Source organism: Mucor velutinosus (genome assembly GCF_035048745.1).
Source record: "Mucor velutinosus strain NIH1002 chromosome Unknown tig00001564, whole genome shotgun sequence".
NCBI classification, from domain to species: Eukaryota; Fungi; Mucoromycota; class Mucoromycetes; order Mucorales; family Mucoraceae; genus Mucor; species Mucor velutinosus.
Window position 1 is genome coordinate 3761741 of NW_027041906.1, and position 19066 is coordinate 3780806.

At 40.1% G+C, this 19066-nt stretch overlaps 6 protein-coding genes across 6 annotated transcripts; 4 read left to right on the forward strand and 2 right to left on the reverse strand.

Annotated features, from left to right (window-relative positions):
- Positions 1-2918: 2918 nt before the first annotated feature.
- ATC70_011531 (uncharacterized protein) lies at positions 2919-5525 on the reverse strand (the record flags this gene model as incomplete). The annotated part of the gene is made up of 5 exons (XM_064830721.1): positions 2919-4221; positions 4274-5009; positions 5069-5139; positions 5193-5299; positions 5370-5525. The coding sequence occupies 5 exons, from the start codon at positions 5523-5525 to the stop codon at positions 2919-2921; spliced, it is 2373 nt and encodes a 790-aa protein (XP_064683223.1).
- A 1687-nt stretch (positions 5526-7212) lies between these two features.
- Positions 7213-8386, forward strand: ATC70_011532 (uncharacterized protein; the record flags this gene model as incomplete). Its single annotated transcript, XM_064830722.1, has 6 exons — positions 7213-7294; positions 7354-7427; positions 7490-7576; positions 7635-7696; positions 7755-7847; positions 7912-8386. The coding sequence occupies 6 exons, from the start codon at positions 7213-7215 to the stop codon at positions 8384-8386; spliced, it is 873 nt and encodes a 290-aa protein (XP_064683224.1).
- A 60-nt stretch (positions 8387-8446) lies between these two features.
- Positions 8447-10090, forward strand: ATC70_011533 (uncharacterized protein; the record flags this gene model as incomplete). The annotated part of the gene is made up of 5 exons (XM_064830723.1): positions 8447-8522; positions 8579-8607; positions 8665-9384; positions 9445-9867; positions 9923-10090. 5 exons carry the CDS (start codon positions 8447-8449, stop codon positions 10088-10090), a joined length of 1416 nt encoding a protein of 471 aa, XP_064683225.1.
- Positions 10091-10461: 371 nt separating this feature from the next.
- ATC70_011534 (uncharacterized protein) lies at positions 10462-11447 on the reverse strand (the record flags this gene model as incomplete). The annotated part of the gene is made up of 3 exons (XM_064830724.1): positions 10462-10639; positions 10696-10875; positions 10933-11447. The coding sequence occupies 3 exons, from the start codon at positions 11445-11447 to the stop codon at positions 10462-10464; spliced, it is 873 nt and encodes a 290-aa protein (XP_064683226.1).
- A 404-nt stretch (positions 11448-11851) lies between these two features.
- Positions 11852-13866, forward strand: ATC70_011535 (uncharacterized protein; the record flags this gene model as incomplete). The annotated part of the gene is made up of 10 exons (XM_064830725.1): positions 11852-11879; positions 11953-12298; positions 12372-12505; positions 12566-12875; positions 12935-13034; positions 13093-13229; positions 13290-13339; positions 13405-13641; positions 13715-13729; positions 13787-13866. The coding sequence occupies 10 exons, from the start codon at positions 11852-11854 to the stop codon at positions 13864-13866; spliced, it is 1437 nt and encodes a 478-aa protein (XP_064683227.1).
- Positions 13867-16312: 2446 nt separating this feature from the next.
- On the forward strand, positions 16313-18707 carry ATC70_011536 (uncharacterized protein; the record flags this gene model as incomplete). The annotated part of the gene is made up of 5 exons (XM_064830726.1): positions 16313-16489; positions 16556-16663; positions 16721-16841; positions 16932-17251; positions 17319-18707. The coding sequence occupies 5 exons, from the start codon at positions 16313-16315 to the stop codon at positions 18705-18707; spliced, it is 2115 nt and encodes a 704-aa protein (XP_064683228.1).
- Positions 18708-19066: the final 359 nt, after the last annotated feature.

A 19066-nucleotide genomic window follows, 5' to 3' on the forward strand; every position in this document is an offset into this window, starting at 1 on the left:
AGCGCTATTCAAACATTGACAAGCTGTACATTTCATTCAAACGGCCCATCAGGTTGATCTCTCGATTTAGCCTATTAAGCTCATTATCTGATGTACGAATTTCTCTGGAGTTTCTCTTAATACAAAAGATTTGATTTCAAGTCCACAATGAAAGAAATAATACTGCAGATACTAAAATTGATATATATATACTATATATATACGAGTGTTTCTGCTTCGGAAGGCTCTCTACCTTTGCTTTGCTTCGGTAAGAACCAACCTGTGCAGCGGCAGATCGCGCCACCAATTGCTCTTGCTCATACCATCAAAATACTGCTACTTTCATATATATGTGGCTACTTTATATACGGACAAGTATCATACAGATATTACCCGCTTTTAGTCAAGAGTGTCCCTGATACAGCAAAAGCCGAGCGCATTTGAGCTGCTTTTTTTTTGCGTTCAAGGGGGGTTTAGATGGTCAGGATAGCACCAAACAATTTCTCTCATCTGGTGGTTACTTCCTGACATCTTTGCTCAACTTTTTGAGGATCAAAAAAATATGGTCAAAAATCGACCAAAAAGCATGAGGGGTACCTCATGGTTTTCATTGAAAATTAAACGATCGCGTTTTTGACCTTGATAATGAAGACTTTTACTATGGTATATATTAATTCAGAATGTTTCTATCGATCTAACGTAACCCCTAAAATCATCTTTGTGGGACTTTGATATGGAAAATCTCGACTTTTTGGCCAGAAACCTCGTTTTATATTTTCGCAAATTACTCGATACGTTTATTCAAAACATTTATATTACTTGGTACCATTGGATGCGCCTTGAAAAGTACTTCAAGAATGTATTAGGAAGCATCGGATGAAAATTACAATTTATATAGTCGAATGTCACAAAATAGTTCAATCGAGTCGAAACTTAGCAAAATTTGGCCAATCTTGAGCAGAAATAATGCTCTGAGTTAGAATTAATTTTGGCGGATGATGAGGCAGGCTGACAAACTCAATAGCGTTCTAATTTTGAAAGCAATAATAGATGCTTTTGAAGCCAATAAAAAGTAGGTGGCGAACCACATAACACTACCTCTAAATAAGCTATTTTTTTGAAGCCCTGCATCTAATACGCCAGTCCACCGAAAAACTTGGAAGATCAACTTTTTCCTTTTTGGGGCCTCGAAAGTGTGTAGGGACAATAATTTTTTTATGCCACGATGATATATACCAGTATATACTAACACTAGCCGATCTATCTCGCTACGCTTGATGTTGGCGTCGCCCTGTGGGCTCTCGCCAAAGACATTTTAAATCAGGTATTATAAAATTTTGGTATATCAAGTAGATTTTATACAACCAGCTATTAGTTAGTAAAAGAAAGGTTATATCAGAGCCAGGAGGAGGGGAGGAGGAGGTATCTCCCTTAGTATCCTTTTTGCTTATATTGTTATCAAATAAAGTCTATTATTGGGACAATGTGAAAGAAAATCCAAGTTTTATGCAGCATTTGTACATCACAATCGCCATTTTATGATAATAGAATTGTCGTATCATTCGCCGCTGCTGATGTTCTTAATAAGATGGCGACATAAAGCTGGTCATAAGTAAATTCAGGAGTTATGTAAGATTTACAGCGACTTTTTTGAGATATTGTCATTGCAAAAGACACCTTCATGAGGCAAACCTCTCCAAAAAAACGTATTTGCGCTGAGTAACTGTCCTTTCAATTTCATGATTCTATTTAGTCAGCACCGCAATCATCATTGCCATCAACAACAGAAAGGCATTTAGGTCAGCCAGCAGCAAGCCGCTGCCAAAATCGATTCAAACTCAGTTTTTTTTTTTTTTTCTGTTCAAGATTGAACAGATTTTGTTTTTTTTCGACTTCTATAATCTATTTTGTGGTATTCGACTATATAAACTATGATGATTATCCTATGCTTTCTAATACATTCTTGAAGTACTTTTCAAGGCACTTCCAATGGTGCTAATTGTAATAGATGTTTTTGCTGAAATTATTGAACAATTTAATAAAATATGAAATGAGGTTTTTAGCGAAAATAGCCATATTTTGCATATGAAAGCCTCATAAAACTGGTTTCAGAGGTTGCTTTGGATCGATAGAAACATTTTGATTTGATATATACCATAGTAAAAGTCTTCATTTTCAAGGTGAAAAATGCGATCGTTTGATTTTCGATGAAAGCCATGAGGTACCCCTCATGCTTTTTGGTCGATTTCTGGCCATATTTTTTTGATCCCCAAAAAGTTAAGCAAAGGTGGCAGGAAGTTACTACTACTCAAGTACAATTGTTTGGCGTCATTCCGGTGGCTCATTAAGGTCTACAGGATAAGGCAAGAAGGTTTGAAAGCTGCCAAATTTGGTTATGTTTTTGCTTTATAGAGTTTATTTACACGGCATAAATCACATCTCTGGTAGCTGCAATTTACTGGAAAGGCAGTTCTGTAGCTTGAGCAATTTTTAATTTGAATAGGAGGTACATTGATTTTGGTAAAGCTGATTCATGCAAATTTTGATGCGCTATGTAGCTGGTAAGCTTATTAACAATAGAAATGAAAACCCGAATTTTCCAGGTGCAATACTATGGTTTTGTGCCTTCGCTTCGCTACGGTAAAACCCTCATTGAGATTAATATTACCAAATGTTGGATTACATGCTTAGTTGCCATGGTTTTTCACCTTCACTTCGCTACGGTAAAACTGCCTTATAGGACAATGTTACCAAATGTTGAATTAGATATATTATGTTCTTGGTGGATGGGCCTAGCACCTCCTCCAAATCCCCTCCCCAATGCCGGCTTCGCCGGTGGTTTATTCACCTTGTAAGGTACTCAATTCTTTAAATTTTTGAAAGGATGTGATTTGTTTCTCGACTATTTTTTGAATGTTTTACAGTATATAATGGTAATTTTAATATATGGTAACAGTAATTGAAGAAGAATTCTGAAGTTGTTGACAATTTTTTTTCTGGTTATGACGTCTAGCACAAATAGAGTAAACAGCCTCTTCAACATCCCAATGGAAAGCAGGAAAGGTATCTTTTGGCAGAAGTTCAATAGGACTCGATTCTTGATATTCTTGGTGAGAGGCTGTAGTTGCATTCAATGTTGATGAATCAAATGATTCAACGAACATCATACCCATTGGATCACATAAGCTATTCATAGTGGGAACACTGCCTGCACTGTAAAATGGGGTTTCCGTTGCAGGTATAGCTGTTGTATCTTTTGCCCTTTTCAAATCAACCAGAGATGACCATGTAAAGTCTTTTTCGGCTTCTGATAAATACCCAAACCCTGCTTCAATCAGCAGCTGCCTCACTTGCTGGTTCGCAATCTGGCAAAAGTGCCACTCTACCGCTTTACCACCGGCATAACTATCAAAAGACTGTTTCATAGCATGCAATGTGTGAAGAGCAGTTGCATCCAATTTGTCTACACTGCCAAAGTCTAATACAATGCTTTCTAAATAAGGCTTGAGAGCATGTCGATGAAGCATATCCTCTTTTGCTGAAGCAACAGGCTGGTTCCAAGGACTTTCTTCTTGCTGTGAGCTATCATCGTCTTCATTGCCAGAACGAGTACGAGATTTGATCAGTTCAGTCATTCTTTCAGTAATATAATTTGCGTTGGGGTACAAGATGGAGTTGCTTAGTCGGACCACAATAATACCAGCAGGAAGTGGGTCCAGTAAACCAGAGAAATGCGTATCCTTTTCATCCACAAATATGTAGCGGGCTGTCTTATCCATGCCATAGATATTATGTGCGGCATGTTTCTGTTTGGGCGTTGCAGACGAAGATGATGCCGAAAGGTTACTGTATGCAGGGTTCAATTTTACGCGACCCAAGCTTGAAACAGATGGGCGAGCTAGACGCAGCAACATGAGCAACAGAGAAAGACCCGCAGAGACGTATATGGCAGTTTCAACATCCATGAAAAACGTAATGGCAACCGCAATGGCAAAAATCATAAACTCCAGTACGCTTTGCTGCCAAAGGTTTTTAAGGAAAGTGGGACCTGAGATCAAATCAATAACAGCATGAATCACAACGGCACCCAAGACTGACTCAGGTATGTAATAAAAGGCGGGTGTAAGCGCATACAATGCAAGAACAACAACAGCACCTGAGAACACACCAGCCATTGGCGTTTTTGCGCCAGAACGAGCCATAACAGCGGTGCGGCTGAAAGCACCTGTGCAAGGATATGCGCTATATCGCCATGTTAGTTACCTTATTCTTATTTAACTATCGTTAGACTTACCCAAAGAAAGACCCTATAATATTGCTCATACCAATGGCTAAAATTTCTTGGTTTGGATTGATACTGTAATTGCTCATACGACCAAATGACTTTGCAACAGAGACATGTTCCAAGATTAGAATCAATGCAATGGAAGGCAACACACCACTGGCTTCCTTTAAAATAGTCATGTTCAACGTTGGAATTGCTATGGCATCAAACCCAGCAGGTACTTCTTGAATAATGTTGATTAATGGCTTGCTGTGATGGTGAACATTGATGATATACGACGCGAGTGTACCGAGAATAACAATCAAACCGCTTCGCATGATTCCCAAAAAGGAGAGCGGCTTCTTTAGCTTAGAGACCTTTTGACTCAGATGAGCACCACCGATTTTAATGATATACAGAGCCATCAAGGCTGTCAATCCAAAGGCAGCATCAAGCTTGGTCTCTGGTAAGTGCTTGAAAAAGTTGTAAAATATTAGATACGGAGACTCATGCGTATTTACCGCTTTCAGACCAAACACTTTGGGCCATTGACCAAATGAGATGGTAATGGCTGAGCCTGTCATGTAACCAGCAATGACAGGTTCTGAGATAAAGTCGACTAGTATCCCAAGTCTCACAAGGCCAATCAGTACTGTAGTAAGGCCAGAAAACAGCGAAAGACAAACAGCTATTTCAGCCCCAGTGATATTTGGATGTGCTTCAGTTACTTTTGTTACAGCTTGGCCGACGAGGAGTGAGACAACAGCTGTATAGGATTTGATAGTTAGATGGTGGACTAGTAGTACATATTCTTTCAATTCTTACTAATGGGGCCAATGCTGATATCTTTTGATGTTCCAAAGAAGCAATATAATGTAACGCCCACAAATGATGTACTATGACATGATTAATGCCATGTAAGCTCATAAGCTTGCGCATATATACTCACTATAAGCCGTATTGTGGATCCAGGTTTGCGATCTTTGCATAAGCTATGCCTTGAGGCACGATAAGCATTCCTACCGTTATGCCTGCGATTGCATCTTGGACTAGCCACTATTGTACGTGAATGTGTATATAAACTGAGTAAGTATTTGAGAACAGCCAGCTTCAAGTATCCTCTTACCGAAAAGTTATAGCGATGAATCCACTGAATGATTGGGAAAAGCCCTAGTAGATACGCTTTGAATCGCCTTGGGAAATTGTATAGGTTATCATTGATCTTTTGCTTGTATGTTAGTGCTGGATAGTTGATCATAACTGGGTTTGATGCAGAGATCATGGCTGTATTGAAATAGCGTTGAAAAAAAAAAGAGATGGATGAGGAAAAGGAGGCAGATCGAGAACCAGACAGTGATATATGTGTGATTATCGTTGTTTGTAGTGATGTCTCTACACAGGGAGTTATATTTTTATATAAGAGAAAGATAAGAACAAAGGGAGAAGGATCAGGGTACTCTATTCAATCGCTTTGAAAGGTGCCAGATCAAGAAATTCAGGTGCGGGATGAGGGACTAGAATCAAAGTGGGAATTGGGATATCTCGTTTTGACATTGATTTGCCTTTGTATTTATATGATCTTGCGGCTTTAATCAATTTAAGGAGACTTGAGCCAGAGAATAAAAAAGAAGTGTCCAAACAAATGAACACCACAAGAAGATGATTATGTCAAACTGCAAACGAATAAGCCATAGCAGTAGGCAACAGCAGTGGCAGCAAGTATATATGCACGTAATGACCGTTAATTAGTCCGAATTTAGTTACATTTAATTCATTTTTTTGCATTGCAACTCTAAATGAACCCTTGTTCACGATTCTACGTATTTTACATAAGCATAATCTATGAGCAATTTTGTGCAAATGACATCAATCATAGACATATGATTTGTGTGCATAACAATTAACCTACACTCCATGCTTAAGGGGGCTCACAGATTTATAGTTTGTGTACTTGTTAGGATCAAGTTAGTTACCAGGATATTGACACATTTCTTGGTATTTCGTAAATAATACATTAAGGAGAAGAAGTTTGCCAATATCGTCTCGACTCGTTAACCAAGACACTGTGCTTTGAATGTTGTGTAGCATATCTATGGTATATTCTTACAGAAATCCCATTTTTGCCGGTGTTGACTGGATTACTTGCTATCGCAAGGAGTCTCTGTAATACCTTATGGATCAAAAACTCGTATGATCTATGGCACCGTTCATATACCAGCTTTCATGTATTTAAATGACGAGCTCTAATTTCACAGGCTAACATCAAAAACACACTAAGTTGAAGACATCACTGGATGATTTGGTCTGAACTACTGTACTTTCCTGCAGGCATTTGTTTGGGATACTCAGCTAGTTCTACACATCTTCAACAGAAGCTTCGATATCGGCATTCAACGCAACCGCACACACAATTATCAGGTCCTCATTCTTCAGTTTGCATTGCAGGCATACGATGCATGAACGCAGCTGATGAAGAAGATCTGGTCATTGATTGTACAGTAAATAGCGTTAAGGATTAAAGTGGCTATTTCTCCACAGCTACTGGGTTGAGCAAAGAACAGATCGCTTCTTTTGCTGATCTGACAGTGGTGAATACCCTGTAGAGCTTTCGTATTATTAAACGTTTTTTATTGATTTCAATCAAAGCACCGTATTCCATGACAAATGTCCCGAGAAACCGCAGCTTGGGGCTTCCCAATAGCAGAACATCAAGGCTGTGACAAGACAGCTTGCCTGTAGATCACATTAACAGCACATATATGAACTGTTGGTTTCCTAACCTTGACATTTGGTATGCACACGCTGCTATATTCCATGTATGATTGGACCGCTTGCAAGGTGTGTATAGTGCGGTTTAAATGGAGAGACGCATCTGGAAGCACAGAGTATATTCCAGTTCAAAAACGGTACACGAAATTCAAATTACCCTTTTTTATCTTTTTCTCAACATTTCAAAACCACAACAAAAGATGGCTGATACACTCAAAGACATCCCAGAGTTCTTTGAGACTGAACTCGGCGAGTCCATCGCCGCACGTACTGACGCTTTAGGTATAGTTACATATTGCAGGGCGCGTAGGTATATGTGTATATCAACATGTAATCTATAGGCACCTTTCGTGAACTGGGTCCACCAGACTTGTGCCATGTTATCAAAGCTCACTCAAAACCTGGAATGAAAGAGGTACATAGCCTCATACTGAAAACTTATTCAGACGAGTTTTCGACTCACACTGTTTGAAATAGCTTGGCAGTTACCATTATGTCTCTGGTGTTGATGCCTCCTCTTCCGCTACGTTGGCAGCTTATCTGAACTCACTCACATACTCACTGGTACTAGCATGGCTGAGAGGCATAAGATTCAATCAGGACTGACGTTGAACACATCTAGGATGACACCCAATCTTGGTTTTCCAAGTCAAATGCTTGGAGAATTCGCTCTGGAATATACTGGTAATGTAGTACCTCGTCCAACCAAGGATTAATATATTCTGACAATTAAAATCACTAGCTGTTTCAATGCATTCTCTCGTGTGGATGTTCGTGTCGAAGTAAAGATTCCCGGCGGTGTAGAGAGCTATTATGTGGATGTGAGAGGAGAGAGGTATGGCTGGCTGTAGGACGAGATATTGATCATCACACTGCTCACTATATAAAACGTACGTTAGACACGAAGCCACTGCCGCTATTTGGCAAGAGACATACCTTTCAGCTGTCCTTCGTGCCATCCTTTATTCTGACGATAGTTACTACAGACTAGCTGGGTATCGCAAGATCGATCCCATCAACAATTTAGCCGGCGAACAGAGATTTTTGGAAGCTGTGGAAGCTCTCTTCTGGCGTGGATGGCAATTAGGGAGCAACCCCGAAATTCAAACTGCCACCACTGTACATAATCATTTGACATCAGGCGTGATGAAGTACTTTGGCGACAGTTTCCGTTATGGTCCCGCCATTGAACTCTACCAAAAGCTGCAAAAGAAAGATCCTGAAGTAGGTGCTCTGCTGGCACAATCATTTATTGGACAGAACGAGGAAATCAAAGCTGTCAAAGTTTTGAACGAGGATTTGAAGCGTATGCCCATGAGTTACCCTTTGTTGCATGTGCAAGTAGATTATCTTCGCAGTAAGGCAGGTATTTGATATTCATGGCTATTGTGATAGCGACTGACGCTGGCTGCTTGACGACAGGGCGAATATCACATGGCTCTGAAACTGGCTAAATTTGCCGTGAATACTACACCTTCCGAATTTTTAACATGGGCCAAACTAACTGAAGGTAAATCAAACTTGATAGCGCCAGACCGACAGTGGTACTTACATTCTGATGTCTAGTTTATATTGATCTTGAGGACTACAAGAATGTAAATTACATACAGGCTGATTTCATGCAAAATTCAATATGCTAACAAGTTCTACAGGCACTGTTGACATTGAATTCTTGTCCCATGTTTACTTACAGCGAGCGTGATATGCATCGTATGCCTGCGCCCATCAAGACACATTTACCTATCAAAGCAGAGATCATGAATTCAGGCATCATGGAAGAAGATGCTGCTGGAAGAGAGAATGAGGCTGACCCCAACTTGGCTCGTCTCCCCGCTCCCGCATTACATGGAACATTTGCTAAAGCGTATGCACTTTTGACTCGCTTAGCTAGTAAGATTGGATGGGACGATTTATTGAAATGCAGATCTCAAGTATTCGTTATGGAGGAGGAATACCGTATGCAAAAGGCCAAGGAAGATACTCAAAAGTCGAGCACATCCGTTAACGAGCAACAGCAACACAGCAAAGACGAGCCCACAGCATCTTTGCGTGCTAATGCTCAAGAGAGTGTCGAGCAAAAGGAGCAAGTAGCAGAGACTAGTGCTACCACCGTGTCTGATAGCGAGGAAAATAAGAAGGAAGAAGACGCTAAAGAAGAGGAAGGATCTCAAAATGGAGAACCATCAGAGGAAACAAAAGAAACCACTGAAAATTCTGATGAGTTGGCTGATCAAATGGACACTGTTGATTTAAATGCTGACGAGAGTAATCAACAGCAAGCAGCTGAAGAAGAAAACCAACAGCAACCAAAGGTTGAGGTGCATCACACTCCACTTGAACGTCCTACCCAAGCAGCGGAGGACAACTCAAAGGTAGCAATCTCTGGTGACAATCAACATTCATACACATGCTAACCCTTGTTTTATCTCTAGACTGAAGGCACGTCTACTTCCAACGATGCGCCCATCAACACACCACACCCCAGTGATGGTGTCAACTTTTCATTCAGCAACAAACGTCTTTGTGAGCGTTGGCTAGACAATCTGTTTATGGTATTGTACGAAGATTTGCGTATCTATACTTTCTGGAGAACCGAAGCCGCACATTATCGTGCTCAACAAATGCCCTATCGTAAGACTGGTACTGAATGGGAGCTATTGGGTGATCTTGCTCTTAGATTATGGCATGAAAATGAAGCAAGAGAGGCATATGAACAGTGCTTGGATCACAAATTCTCTGCCAAGGCTTGGATGAAGCTTTTGGAGATATATGTTACTGAATCCAACGTCCAAAGAGCTCTTTTAGCTGCAGTGAAATTGACAGTATACCATGAGCGTTGGTACCATGAAATTGTGGTAAGTAATCATTGATGGAATTGTGATACTTTAGAGGCTCATCCGATCCACATAGTACCCAAGCGAAATTGCTCGTAACCTCAACATTGTTATTCGCAGAGAGGGCCTCTCCAAGATGCAGAATATGTTGACTTCCATGAACTTACCCCGTCCTGTGCAGCAATTGATGACACAATATTTCGATTTTGCCGAGCTATTCAAGGTGGAAGGATATGAATTTTAATGAATCAGATAGATATAAAGGAAAAAGACCTACTATTACTACTAATTTTTAATCCGTTTTTTCCAGCAATAAAAAAAAAACCTATTCAAGCCAATCTTTTTGTCTACATACCCAACTGCTCATTTGCTGCTACAGAAGCCTTTCTGCAAAGACAAAGCTGTAGTAACATGTGTTTTCTCTAAAGAGCGTTCAGCCCCTGGAGTCTCTAATTATCACGCGCGACATGTAGGCAACGCCATACCATTCCACAACAAGTAAATGTTGATACCCCTCGATATGTAATTAGATGAATATCTATATGCTATGTGTTTATTTAATCTGAAATTATGTTGTGAAAAAAAACGGGATTTGTTAATGGGATATGAGCTAAATTAAGCGATGCAGGGATTCATCAAGTTGTCAAATTGATAGAAAGATTTTAATTTTCTGTTCGAATCCAATAGACCAAAATGTCCTTCGACGCCTGGTTTGTAGAGCTCATCAATAGCAGAGAACCAAATCATGTCAATTCCTAATGTGCGAGTCATGCATAGGGTTTTCATCAAGAAGCTGTTTGATGATATGAGTAAACATAGAAGCAAACGCCAATTGGGATGTTAACTCACTTTTTTTGATTTTCTGGCAATGGGATTGAGTTTTTGAATTGATCCCCTTGGTCTGGCCAGCCAGTTTCCGAAATACGCACAACTTTTCCTTTAGAGATGCCTTTTACTGACAAGAAATGCTCCTTCAATTTGTCCACAGCATTGTCAATATGCTCTCCTTCCCAATAAATGAATGCATTCCTATCCAAACGTTCTAAATGTCTATATTATTTTAACAATGTGGTATATAAAACTTACATCATGAGGAAATCCACAGCATCAATGATCTCGGGATAGAATTTGTAGTATACTTCAGATGTGGTCACCTTGATTCCTTTGGGTCCAACCAAACTCTTTACCATGTTGATGCGTTTGGCAAGTTCATCGGCTGTCATATCCTCTCTGTACATGACCTCAGATCCTACGATGATGGCTTCAACATTGTAGAGGCTATTTGACATTGCAAGCCTCTTCAAAGCCTGATACTCTTGCTCAAATGAATCTGTTTTGTCTATCCACATTCCCAGATAAATCTTCATTTTGGCCTTTTGGGATGCTTGCAGAGCGAGTTGGCCAATATCACAATCCTTGAGAGAATACACACGGACCGTGTTTGTGTATTGAGATAGTACACGGAAGTCTCTTTTGACCGTATCAAACGAAGGACATGCTTCTTTACTCACGCCATAATTGAGACCATAGAATGCGCTGGATCCGGCAATAACATTGTAAGCGACGCAACATATGATGAAAGCAAGTTTGAGTAGCATCATGAAATATGAATTTAATGAAAGAAAAGAGCAAAAGTATTCATAAAAATTGCTTATTTATATAGAAATGAATACCAGAGGGATGGTTGCCATGGCAACATTTGGATCGAGAATTCTCACATTTGACATTTCAGATCCATGGTGCTTTCATTAAGGGGCATTGTGTAGCCGTAGAATGAAGGCTAGATTGGCTATCCGATGCGACGTCATTCAAGTGAAGGCCATGGTTTTGGAAACAATGTGGGGCAGTGAGCAAACGGGGGGTGAAAATGTGATGGCCTACCAAACAAAAAACAACTATACAAGGCTGCCAACTTGAATTTTAGATTTTTTTCTTTTGTTAAACAACCCCCCTCTCTTCTATAAACCTTTTCACCCCCCTCTTTTTTGTATAATTCAATCGGTCAATGTTGAGAACAATTACCGTTAAGCGTGGTAATGATTCTTTATTTGTAGAATTTGATGTGGGATGATTGTGGAATAACATTTTTCTTTTATAAATTCGCAGCAGCACCTATATTAGCTCGCCAACAGCTCAGAACCCTTCCTTCCGTAGCACGCACCTTTGCTACTGAAGCAACTCCCGACCCAAATGCCAACCCCATCACTGGCAAGACAACCTACGGTAATCTCAGTGATGAGGATCGTATTTTCACCAATCTTTACATGAAGCACGACTTCCGTTTGAAGGGTGCCTTGAAGCGTGGTGATTGGTACAAGACCAAGGAAATGGTCCTCAAGGGTCATGAATGGATCCTCAAGGAGATGAAGGAATCTGGTCTTCGTGGCCGTGGTGGTGCTGGTTTCCCTACTGGTCTCAAGTGGAGTTTCATGAACAAACCCTTAGATGGCCGGTAAATATCGACATTTCACCCATCAATCTCGATCATCAATTGTGGACATTAATTGCTTGCATCATTTGTATAGTCCTCGTTACCTCGTTATCAATGCTGATGAAGGTGAGCCAGGTACTTGTAAGGATCGTGAGATTCTTCGTGGTGATCCCCACAAATTGGTTGAAGGTTGTCTTCTTGCTGGTTCTGCCATGAAGGCCAACGCTGGTAATATATCCCATAAAAGTAGCTGCTAATTGAATGTTATTAACTCTCTGGATTGTGCAGCTTATATTTATATTCGTGGTGAATTTTATCAAGAAGCCAACAATCTCCAAATCGCAATTGACGAAGCTTATAAGGCTGGTTTGATCGGTAAGAACGCTTGTGGTACCGGCTATGACTTTGATGTCTACATTCATCGCGGTGCTGGTGCTTATATCTGTGGTGAGGAAACCAGTTTGATCGAATCCATTGAAGGCAAGCAAGGTAAGCCTAGAATGAAGCCTCCATTCCCTGCCGATATCGGTCTCTTTGGCTGTCCTACTACTGTCACCAACGTCGAAACCGTTGCTGTCGCCCCTACTATTCTTAGACGGTAAGTTGTTTGATGCATGTGCTATATTAGACTTCGATGCTTATTGATGCATGATGTAGTGGTGGTTCTTGGTTCGCCAGTTTCGGTCGTCCCCGCAACTCTGGTACCAAGCTTTTCTGTGTTTCCGGCCATGTTAACCATCCTGCCACTTTTGAAGAGGTAACTTGATAGTATATATTGTTTAGAGGCTTTGCATATTAACATATAGCTCATTTAGGAAATGTCAATGCCTTTGAGAGAAATGCTCGAGAAGCATTGTGGCGGTATTAGAGGTGGTTGGGATAACTTGCTTGGTATCATTCCCGGTGGTTGTTCCGTCCCCGTCATTCCCAAAGATATCTGTGAGGATGTTTTGTAAGTTTTCATGGACATTTGCCACATTGGATTGCGCACTCATCATATCATAATTTACAGGATGGATTTCGATGCTCTTCGTGATGTCCAATCCGGTCTTGGTACAGCTGGTAAGTTTGGATCGATTGACATGCTAGTGGATCTCGATTAAAATGTATTTTTGTTGCATTTGTAGCTGTTATTGTTATGGACAAGTCTACAGATATTGTTGGTGCTATTTCTAGATTTGCCAAGTTCTATCGTCATGAGTCTTGTGGTCAATGTACACCCTGTAGAGAAGGTACCAAGTGGCTCGAATCTATGATGGATCGTTTCGAAGTTGGTCGTGGTCAAAGAGAAGAAATTGAACAAATCTGGGAGTTAACAAAGCAAATCGAAGGCCATACTATCTGTGCCCTTGGTGATGCTGCTGGTAAGTGTCATTTTTGTTTTACAATGTCTAGTATGTCTTGATTAACACAATGCTCTCTTTTTCAAATCAATAGCCTGGCCAGTGCAAGGTAATGTTGCGATTTCATGTCAGATAGATAAGAGAAACTAACAATCATGATCTATAGGTCTTATCCGTCATTTCAGACCCGAATTAGAAGCAAGAATGGACAAGTTCGCAGCCGAGAACCAACAAATCAACGCTTAAACACTTTTCTATTTCTATGGTATACACATTTCTTTACAATTTCCGTTTTCTATTTAAAAACAAATAAAATACAGCTAAAAAAAGTTCTTAATATTTCAAATTTTGTTTGCGTCTGGTTACAACGATCTCATAATAATCATAGCATGTTGAATTTATTGTCGATAGACACCTCCGAAGTCTCGAAAAGGAAACTGTACTTACAACAATTGTGATTATAAGCCGAGCTTAATGGCGTTATCAGGTACAAAACGACACGACAAACGCTGTCAGACAAAGTGATAGCACTTTCAATCCGCTATGTTTTTCTTGCGAGCTTCCAACAGTATCAATTACCTTTATAATTAACATGGCATCATAAGCCAGCCGCCGCCAAAACTGATTCAATCTCCGGTATTGTTTTCTGGTCAAATTGATAAACTTATTTTGCAAAGTTTGACTATATGAATTGTGAGAATTTTCATGTACTTCTTAATACTTTCTTAGAGTACTTGTCAAGGCACATACAATGGTACCAACTAAAAGGTATGCTTTGATTAAACTTATTGAATAATTTATAAAAATATGAAAAGAAGTTTCTGGCCAAAATGTCGAATTTACTTATGACCAGCTTTATGTCGCCATCTTATTAAGAACATCAGCAGCGGCGAATGATACGACCATAAAATGGCGATTGTGATGTACAAATGCTGCATAAAACTTGGATTTTCTTTCACATTGTCCCAATAATAGGCTTTGTTTGATAACAATGTAAGCAAAAAGGATGCTGAGGGAGATACCTCCTCCCCTCCTCCTGGCTCTGATATAACCTTTCTTTTACTAACTAATAGCTGGTTGTATAAAATCTACTTCTTGATATACCAAAATGTTATAATACCTGATTTAAAATGTCTTTGGCGAGAGCCCACAGGGCGACGCCGACATCAAGCGTAGCGAGATAGATCGGCTAGTGTTAGTATACGCGTTTCTTCTTTTCTATTTGGGCATTACCAACTCATTTTTTAACTCTGTCAAATATTCAAGCAAATTTGGATCAAGTTGCTTTTTGCATTTGCTGATAAATGAACTTATATTATTCTCATATTTTGTAGCATCGCTGTATGATGTATACTTGCGCCTTTCTATCACTCAAACGAATTGTTTTCAATAGTAACTACTGTTCCCAGTCCATCATACGTTTACAAGCATTTCATTTTTATAGACCAAAAACTTTACAATGGTCCAATTATCATAGGCGCGATTAATGAAGAACTTCTGATTCTTGGCCGTCTCTCTAATCTCTATCTTTTTGCCTCTGAATTTCTATGGATTTGATTATGATATAAGAAGGACGCTGGTATTGTTGTAGATGCTGGTGTTGAAGGTGATGCCTTTTTGGCAATGGTCAAGAGAAAAGAACCCAAATCTGCCCTCTGGACACCTTTGATAAAACTAAAAACGCCCTTTGGGATTTAAGAGCCATCTTTTGAAAGCATTTAGACTTTTCCTTGCTCAGATTTTGCATTCAAAATGCTTTTAGATAACGTCAGAGACTTCTTGGACAACATTGTCTCCCATCGTGCTTAATATCTAATTAAATTTACCTAGGCATATCAACAACAGGTTGCAATGCTAAAATGATAGTGCATATATTGGCAAACTCTTTATAGTTATGATTCAGGATGACAAGGCGAGCACATGAAACGTCCGTCTTGGATCTAGAAATTTCCCCATTGCCGCGATTACTTTAGTAATTACAAACGAAAAGGCATAGCAGAAATTTCCATCCCACTGCTAAAATGCATGCATGTTTAAACACTAGCCCAGTTGCAGCAAGAAGTAAAATAACATGATGTTATAATAAGACTTAAATCAGTATTCAAATATACGACATTATGAGTTCTGTTCTACACAAAGTGCTGCTGTTGTCAAGTTGACTTTTTTAGTGACATTTATTGTGGGGATCAGATCTTCCGATCACACTGAAGGACTATAATAGCAACAATAAGCAACCAGCAGTACAAAAGGGGCTATTTTGACATATGAGGTGGCATATGGAATGCCCAAATTAAGAAGAAAAAGTATGATAGCCTATAAATGACAGATGAATCAATTAAAGCTACGTTTTATTGTCGTAACTTTGTGCATGGCAAATGTCCTTTGACAGGTGTAGCGTCAGAGTAAGGGCAGAGTCAATTGGTGCCAGGTGAGAGCTGTATCACCACTTGTAATATTACAGAGCTCGTTGTAGAATGGCCTTTTTGAGTAAGTGTCACCATTTTTCTGGCAAGGTGGCAAGTTTATTTAGGATTCGAATTGACAATATTAAATATATATATATATAAAATGTTTATTAGATGGGGTCCCTTTTTCCTTTTCCTCTCTTCTCTCTTCTGCTTTCCTCCTTTTTCCGACTACTTTGACATACGAGCAAACACACACACACACTGCCATTGCCATCAATTCAATCATGACTACTACTCATCTCAGCCCTCCACAGCGGCCACTGTCCAAGAAATTGAATTCAACAAGCACCAATCATTCACAACAGCCAGGCACCACCACAGTTGAAAAGACGCCACCACGTGGTAGTGAATCAAACGAAAAGACTGCGACTATTGATACTCATTATGAGGAACCCGAAATGGTTAGTGTAGCAAACCGCTCAATTACACGATTAGCCTGTATGCTAAATCACTCATTTACTCTTCAGGATCTACTCGAGAAAGATTTTAAGATTACCATCAATGATGATATGATGACAGATGACGATTCTGACATGGACGAGGAGCAGGATACGTTTATGGGTTTAGCACACGAGGTAGACACACTACATCATGACAACAAATAACAAATATCTAACCTATAAGCGCTATAGTCGGCATCTCCAGCAAGCATTCATCCGTACCATACAAACAGTAAACACGATGATAGCGTGTGCTACCATCCCACTGCACCCATCATTCATGAAGATAAACAAATGATGGAACAACAGCAAGGTATGTGATACAATGCAACTACGCCCCCAACCCCTTGTATGTCAAAAAAAAAAGAAGGGACCTGTTGTTAATGGATTGCTTTGTCTACAGGCTATCTAAATAGTGCTCATACCAATGTGGAGAATACATTGGAAGACAATCTTTATGAAAGAAAGGCATCGTTCAGCAGAAGGCCATCGCAATTGCTGCAAGAGAGAAACTCGCTGAATGCTCTGTGTCCCCCTTCACACGTTTTGAAGGCACGCAGACTTTCAAAAACCATCATAAAACCATCAGCCTCGACTCCCGTAACAGTGAAGGACAAGAACCACAAACCATCCATCGTGGACAACTACACAAAGGAATTTGGCAGCAATAGTGCTGTCAGCCCGAGATTCATGGCCCTGAGGAAATTGAGCGAAGTGACCAATGTAAGTTGGCTTATAGCAGATGTATCATGTCACTATCCATGTAATAACAAACACCACGAATTCTTAGTTACCATCGCATTCCATATCCTACTCAGTTGTGCCACCTGTTCCACAAATCCCTTCAACATACCAATCAACCACCGCTGCTACTGCCGCTCAAGATGAAAAACCCAGTAAACCAAAAGCAAGTGCTGACAGCGATCAACTACTCGACAGAATTGATAGCGTCATTGAAGCTCAATTGCAGTTTCATCTCGGCCAGATTGTGTGGAGAGCATCAGAGAGCCATTTGGATGCGCGCAGGTTTTGGGAAGAGCAGAAAAAGGAGATGTTTGGATTCGCAGCGACTTTGATCGATCGTATGGAAACTCAAGTGGACATGCAAAGAAGAATGACGTTTGAGTCCATTGCCAGTGCAAGCCCAGTTGAGAAGGAGGATGTTAATATAGCATTACAGCAAAAAGAACTTGGCCTATACAAATCAAAGTACACAGAGGCAAAGAGGCAGTTGTTTGAACTAGAGGTGTTGAAGACTCGAAACGTGGAACTAGAAAAGCAGCATGAAATGGATCTCAAGACGATCAAACAGCTAAAAGAGGAGGCAATACAGCAAAAGCCCAACGCCAAGCAGAACAATGCGAAAGAAATGATTGATGACAAGCCAACATACGACCTCAAAGCGAAAAACGCGCAATTGAAGAAGCAATTGAAACATTTGCAAGAGATCAATCAACAGCTACTAGAGCAAGCCACTGTGTACGAGCAAGATAAAAAGAGACACATCCTGGAAATAGAGCAATTGAAAGAGCAGCAGCAGCAGCAGAATCAGCGCAAAGTCCAGCCATCCGCCAGCACCACAACGACAGTCGACGGTATTGACTGCAGCGAAGACTTTGGCAAGACAAAGAAGAAGCCTGGCAAACAGATGGATAATTGGGCAGACATGATGGAATCCGAAGACGAGGCTAAAAAGAGTGCTGATGAATGGGCAAAAAAATACAGAGAATTGCAAACAAGCTATTTTGAAGCCTGTATGAAGCTTGAAAAGAAGCAGGCGCACTCGGATGACGAAAAGAAGATCTTTGATTTGAATCAATCGCTGATGGAGAGGGACGAGACGATTCGCCACCTTAAACAAGCTGAAGAAGTCAACCAGATTCAGCTGAATTACTTGCAGATGGAACTGAACAAATGCCATGAAAAGAAGAAAAAGAAAGCGCCAGTGGGTAATGGAGGATACACAACGGAAGATGGCTATTTGACATTTACGACTGAAATCAATGGGCAGCCTTCCAAATACACGATAAAGATCCCAAACGTCAATCACAGCAGCGCACCAAACCCACATCAGCAACGTCGGAACACTGCCGCTTTCAAGCCGACGCCAACATCCACGCATAAAACACGTTTGAACCCGTATGCTTGTGAATGGAAAAAGAGCAAGACCAAAAACTAGAATAATACCCTTTTTTAATACCTTACAATACATATACTACTATTTCAAATCCTAGACAGATTCAATAAAAATCAGACCATCTTTCACAATCAATTCATCGATTGTTTCAGCATGTCCTGTCCTGAATTTTACCCAGCGGAGTGAGCGAGTGTATTGACACCCCCTTATCAAAAATGATTGAGTACGCCCAATAACAATAACAAGATATTGTGTGCTATAGCGACATTTATTTCGAATTTAATTTTATACATCAGTTCAGGATCGTTTAAATACGCTTGCTTCTTGTATCATTGCTGCATTTCTCCTCCTCTTCACCCCTACTCTGCTCTTCTCTCCCTCTCACTGTCTATTAACGCTTT